The 7086-nt window shown below is 32.8% G+C and overlaps 1 protein-coding gene across 2 annotated transcripts in view; it reads left to right on the plus strand.

Annotated features, from left to right (window-relative positions):
* Positions 1–6090, plus strand: part of TMPRSS15 (transmembrane serine protease 15) — a gene marked incomplete at its 5' end in the record, with an annotated part of 139087 nt that extends 132997 nt beyond the window's left edge. For both annotated transcript variants that reach the window (XM_079101223.1, XM_079101224.1), the window contains 2 exons: positions 1885–2024; positions 5900–6090. In XM_079101223.1, the coding sequence (XP_078957349.1) occupies positions 1885–2024; positions 5900–6055 (296 nt within the window). In that variant the 3' untranslated portion in view covers positions 6056–6090. The remainder of the gene's footprint in view (positions 1–1884; positions 2025–5899) is intronic.
* Positions 6091–7086: the final 996 nt, after the last annotated feature.

The raw sequence follows: 7086 nt of genomic DNA on the forward strand, positions 1-7086 counted from the left end.
TAGTTTTTTTTTTTTTTTCATACTTCAAACTAAAAGACATTTTATGGCCACATATAGACTCTACAAAACCAATTTTGTCCACTAACAAAATTTAAGACTCTTTATTCCATAAGAAAGTTTTTTCAGCTGAGCAAACTAGGTTCACATTTATTTTTCATAACTAAAATATATGTTTAATTGACATCAGGAAGTCTCTAAGAGTGGTATGGAGCCAGGAATAAAAAATGTCTGAGATCAGTTTCATTTTGGAATAAACATCCAGGTCATGTTTAGTATTTCTCAGATGATTATAATTTTAATAGATTTTATGAACTTTGACTTATGATTCTGACCTACTTAATTTCATAAAATCCCAGATTCTCATCTTGTGAGTATATTGCACTAATTAATTAGTCAAGAAAACTATGAACATATTGTTTATTAAGAAGAAATGAAGTGATGTTCTTTAAATTAATCAGTCAGCTTGAAATAATTTTTTTGAAATGTTTGTGTGTGCAGGCACACACATTCTTAACTATGCTCATGACACCTCATGTGAACAAATAAATATTAAATACAAAACACTGCTCAAATTTTTCTTTATCAAATAATTTTATTATCTACTCAAATATATTTTCTATTCATTGGCAAGGAGAGAAAACGACTATGGCTTTTATTATGAAACTAAGATTAACCAGCCTATCCTTGATTTTCATAGTATGTATGACCGTGAGGTACTGAATTAGCTCCTCCATTTCAATCCAATTCTTTCCCTAACTTAAAGTCTTCTGTCATCTATAAAATTTATTCCGTCCCATCATGTGCTGCTGAATGCTCTGGCACTGGCTGCCAGTAGCCATTTTTGTGTGTCTCTTCCTGACTCTCACTCTCACGATGTGTTTGAAAATCAGTTATGGTGGAGGGAGGTTCACACCTGCAAAGGAAACAAACAGGTGCTTTTTTATTTTTCATGGAGAAACAATTGCAACACATTTGCCAGCACACCATTGAGTCACATAAACTGCATTGCACCTAAATCACACATGCACACTTATGCACTTGTCCGTTTCTTCAATCTTTTTAGTGCATGAATTAAACTTAGCTAGGAGTGAGTTCACATTCATTTTTTCAACAACACTGACTGTCAAAGGTACTGACTTATCCTCAACTTTCTGCCTCTCTTGAAGAACCGAATAGAATTGCAAATTATTAGAAAGTGCTTATTGGGTACCTTTTCTGAGGCACTAACACCTGTTTGTTTCCATTACTCTTGGGATTAGTTATTTTAGTAAACAGAAACTCATACTCCCAGTGAATGAATCATTCTATAAAAAAAATTGAAATGCACTCTGCTACAGTATGTCTCCTTTCTATTCACCTGCATGTGGATGACAAGCTGATTGCCCCTCGACCAGGGCACAGTTCATCCGAGCATTGTCCTGTGTTAGGTTTGCACCTGCTCACTCACAGAGCACCACAAAGAAGCTGAATGCCATTATACAGGAGAGAGCACCTCCTCAGGTGCCAAATGAAAAGCCCTTTTGAATTTCTGTGTTGTTGCTAATTTTTCTGAGTGGAGCTCTTTGTGTTGGCAGGCTTTATTCCATGAGCAATATTATAACTGTTTAAAATTACTGAAAATGCTTAAAAACCACCCTAGTCCAATCCACCCTTCCTCCTAGCCCTTGGGAAAAGGGGAAAATGCCCTAGTGTTACCATTTGTCAAAATCCACTGATGGGTTTTATTATATGCTTTAAAGTTCAAGGTTAGTAGTTAGTTCCATTATATATACACACATTACATGATCGTGAGAGCAAAATGCTGGAATAAATAAGACTGATGGTGCTTCATTCAGGGTTGCATGCTGATCATTTCTGACTGCCTGCATTATCCATTCTGAGCAGGGTCTACAGCAAACATATTGCAAGAAGCTGATGTTCCTCTTCTATCAAATGATAAATGTCAGCAACAGATGCCAGAATATAACATTACTGAAAATATGATATGTGCAGGCTACGAAGAAGGAGGAATAGATTCCTGTCAGGTAAATATGTAGAACTCTTCATCTTATACTTTCAGAAAATATTGCTGTATAAGGATTTCATTGCTTAACAAGAATTTGGGAGTAAAGAAACTATCAAAACCCCTTAGTTTCACATCTTCTTTTACAAAATTGTGACTTTTTGCCTGTTGGCATGCTTCCACTCATTGGCCCTGAGCATTAGAAACAAAATTAATTTTTAGGAAGAAGGATTACAAATCATATGTCTTTAGGTAAAATACTTGAATGTGCAAGGCAGCAAGGTAAAAATGGGGAGTAGCGGTCCTGGAAAGAATTTGGACCTTAGCTAAATGCATCTATTTTTAAATTTTCAATCATTTTAAACCTTAGGAAAAATGCAAAATAAATAAAACAAGGCTGAGGACCAATTTAGTCTGTGGCTCTCTAATTGTTTAGAGTATGGCCCAGGTGTTCAGTGACCAGAAATAACTTCTAGATGAAAAAACAAGACAAACATGGGTACCCTAGTGAAAGCCAGTTTACAGCTAATCAAGTGGGAAGTGAACAAAGAACTTAAGAACCTGGGATAATTCTGGCTCTAAAATATTACACTGAAGTGTTCCTGTTATCCTTTACATTTCATTTTAGAGATGTCATAGCATGTCCTCAAAGCAGTGGGAATGTCAATATTGCAATACATTTGAGGTGTTGATAGATTTTGATGCATATGACCATCAGAAGAAATCTCTTACCTATATACTACTTCAGTGAAACATCTTATCACCTAGAAATAATGTAGACATTTTTTTAGCTCCATGAAATCAACATACAATTAAGAAGTAAGAAGTTCTACTATATTTTAAAATCATAATCAATTTGTTGGTTCAGTCACGGACTAGTTATTACAAACGCGGATTATTATAATAACCCCTTTCTTCACTCCCAAATTCTACTGCCATGTTTGACCTGACTTTATCACTTATTGGTGAAATTTTGAGCAAATCATCTGGGATTTATTGATAGGTTTAAGTGAGATAACATAAGGCACCAAGCAAGCACTCAAAGATATTAACAGCTTTTATTTTTAGACACAGTAAACAAATTTTCTGGCAAGTTTTCTGTATCTAAAAGTTAATAAAATATTAATACATTAACATCTACCAAATTAGATTAAACTTGGAAGCATCATTGACCAAATGTATTATTTATACTTCTGGAAGTAGAAACCTGTATCATTGAAAATGATTTCACTGTGTTAACACATAACAGCTTTATTTGTATATTAACACATGTCATAATTTGACAAGAATCTTTGTAGATACTTACACAGATGAATCTGTATGTGTATACTCCAGATAAATCCATGTCTCAAGTCATGTTAAACTTTCAACTTAATTTTACATTTATTCTGCTTTGATGAACACACAAATTTAAGACAAATTGAAGAGCTTTCTTGTTTAAAACTTACCTCTGGATCTTATACTTTCCATTTAACATGAAAGATGTACTAAAGGTAAGATATATTACCACTTAAGGGGATATTTATAGAATTATTGTGCAGGAGGGAAATCAATTGCATGACCTCAATTATAGTTAATGGGGATTGTGTGGCAGACACCTCATGCACTAGGCAGAGAACACAATGGCTAACGCTATTGATGGTAAGATTACATTAAACCAATAACTCATGCCAGATCTTTGAAATCTTAAATTTGGCTCTGATTTCACAGTCTAAGTATGCTATTCTCAGCAAGTAAGAAACCTCTCATACAAGGAAATACCTTGTGTAACAGAGTGTTATCATAATTGAGTAATCAGTACTCCAGATTGTCACACAATTTTCTTGGTTTAACTTTAATGCTATGTTTTATAAGTGGATTAACTGATTACTTAATATACTATTTAAAATCGTATGTTGTCATTGATTTATTACTTGAATAACTTTGAAGCATTAGATTTTAGCTTCCAAATTTGCCTAATGAGACATTCACAAGTTCTTAAACATCTGGTTTACCGAAGGTTTGCATTTTTGAGGCAGTTGTCTAGATTTACAGGTAAAAATAATGACTAGAGTCTATCTTCTCTCTGTAAAACTAAGGGATAGCATTCTGGTTACCAGTAATTTTCAAACCCTGCCTCAGTCCAGCAGATAGATCTGTGTCACCTAAGAACATTTTAGAAGTGCAGATCCTCTGGTCCCATTACACACCTGCTAAATCAGAACTTCTGAGGCTGGAGTCCGGCATTGTGGGTTCCACATTTATCGTCTTTGGTGATTCTGATAGTTAAGTTTCAGCACCATCTTTCTAACCAAAAATGGTTACCAATCCTTAGTCTCATGCTCATAGAAGATAGTGATTTTTAGGTTTATTTATGAATATAATGTGAGTAGAAATATACATTTCAAGTTAATAGTTTATCTTCTGGATATTCATTCATATTTTAAAGTAACATATTTTAAAGTGGGAGAAGGAAATATCATAATAGAACATATTAGAAATTTAAGACAAGAATGTCCATAACTAAACTGAAATGCTTACTGAGTTAGATGATAGGAAGTGATAGATACAGACCTCAGGTTCCCAACCAGATAGACCACACACCAGAAAGGCAGCAAGCTCGTTACATGGTCTTGAATAATTGCAGCTGAACTAGCATGGGCTCAGAAAGCTAAAATCTTCATTTGTATAATCAATGTCTGAATCCCTCTTATCTATTAAAAATTAAATTACCTTGGAAAACATGAAGGAAACCAAATAACTCTTCTTGAAAATATCTAAGCAGTTGAAATGTATTTTTAATCACATAAACCATATATAAAACTTAAACTTTGGATATATGTTGTTTCATAAATATTTCTGAACATACATATGGATTAAGGTAAGGGACATACATATGGACTAAGGTAAGGGCTTATGATGCAGAAATAAAAATCACAATCCCTACCTTCAAACAACTTGGACATATTTTTTACATCTACAATATAGGTAACTTGTGGTTGTCAATGCAAATTATGTTCCTGTGCACCCAAGAGAAAAAATAAAAGTACTTTGATTAAGGACCAAAGATCATAAAGATTCAGACAAAAAGTCTCTCCTCTCAGACTATTTTCTAACATAAAACTGAGATTGAAATAGTCTGCTATACCAGTGGATTTAAACAAAGTGTATAAGATTTTAAATTATTTCATAAAAAAAGCAATAAGTTAATTTAAAATGTTTGTATAATTAACATAGGAGAAATACTTGTCACTTTTACATCATTAAATAATGATACATTACATTATCATTTTCATTACAGGAATCATTGTGCACAAATAAAAGCTGTGTAATTTACTAAGATCAGCTATAATTAATATTTGTTCAAATTAAAACCTTTCTCCATCAGTTGAAATCTCTGATGAAAATGTGTTCTTATTAATGGAATTATATTAAAGATTTGACACTTTAATTTGAAATATTGAGGTTTTCACATTTGATCATGTTTGTTCAGTGCCAAAAATTTAATCCCAGTCAAGAGAACAATGATCAACACCATGTATGAGTTACTCATTGTTTAAATCACAATATGGAATCACTTATTTTTTATGAAGACCTTCATAAGTGTTTTTCACAGCATATCTTTTATAATAAAATGAACAGCTTAAATTTTGGTAGTAATGTTTTTCGTTATTGTGTTTTAGAAAGATTTGCTATAAAAAGGGCATTGTAAAAATTACAAATTATGTTTGAGTTGCCATAATTTGTTCTTTTTCTCCTATTGAGAAGCATTCAGTGACAGTGAGAACACATACAGAGGACATGCAATAAATCATATTTCTAAATGCTTATTTTTGATTGACTTGCTAAAAACAATCTCTTATGTTTATATTCATTAACCTCACACATCCACAACATTTTATGTGACTCACTTTTTAGGGGGATTCAGGAGGACCATTAATGTGCCAAGAAAACAACAGGTGGTTCCTTGCTGGTGTGACATCATTTGGATACCAGTGTGCTCGTCCTAACCGCCCAGGGGTGTATGCCCGTGTCACAAGGTTCACAGAATGGATTCAGAATTTCCTACATTAAGCCTTTCCTAAAACAAACATGAACGTGGGCAATTTTCCAATCACTCTAAGGAACATAGAAACTGAGAGTTTCATGGGGAAAAAAAAAAGTTACCACAAGTCTTATTTATTCTTACATCGGCCTTAAAATGCTGGGATGAAGGGAAGGGGCAAAACAAAAATCTTAAAATTAATCTTTATGATACAAAGTAACTTAAATTTTGATTTCATTGTGAACAGATTTTCTTTCACAGATACCATTACTTTGTTCTTAATCATTATTTTTACCATTTTCTGTTATTTACATTGATTTGATTTTAAAGCACAAGCCATACATTTTTAAAAGTTTAAGAAAAATTAGAAAAAGATGTGAAATAAATTGTATTGTCCAAAGTGTGTCACTGAAATAAACTACTATAAATTGTCTGGCTTCAGTTTAGTTTGTTATTATTCAGTTTAGTTTGTTATTATCAGACTCTCTTGCTTTCTCATCCAATGAATTTCCATTTCAACTTGAGCATAAACAATATATTTCCTGCTCATGTAAAATATTTATTGTAAGTTCATATCAAAGACCTGACTGTGATATGATTGGTTGCCTGTTTCCCTCATATAAAGCTGAGCAACAAAACACAGGTCTCTATATCACCTTAGCATTAAAGCAAAAAGTAAATCAACAAATATGGTAAGTCTATACAGATCATTTTTACCTGGATAAGTCATACCTTCCACTTATTTTAAGCTAGTGTTTTTAAGTCTCAGAACATAAACAGACATATTAAAGAAATATAACTGTTAGAAATGTTTTTCTTGGTTTATGTGTATTATACTTGCTATTTCTAATGTGAAAAACTTACTAAGACACAGCTGAATTGTGCATTAGAAGGCCAAAAATGTGTAATAAATGAATTTTCTTTGCTTCTTTAATGTCTTGGATCATTTCCAGAGGAACTGCAAACTTCAATTTAGCTGACCACACAGAATCTGTTGATTCGGGTACAAAAATTCATACTTGCTTAATACAAAACACACATATACAACATTCTTGCATGA

Source organism: Sciurus vulgaris (genome assembly GCF_902686455.1).
Source record: "Sciurus vulgaris genome assembly, chromosome: 10".
In the NCBI taxonomy this organism is placed as follows: Eukaryota; Metazoa; Chordata; class Mammalia; order Rodentia; family Sciuridae; genus Sciurus; species Sciurus vulgaris.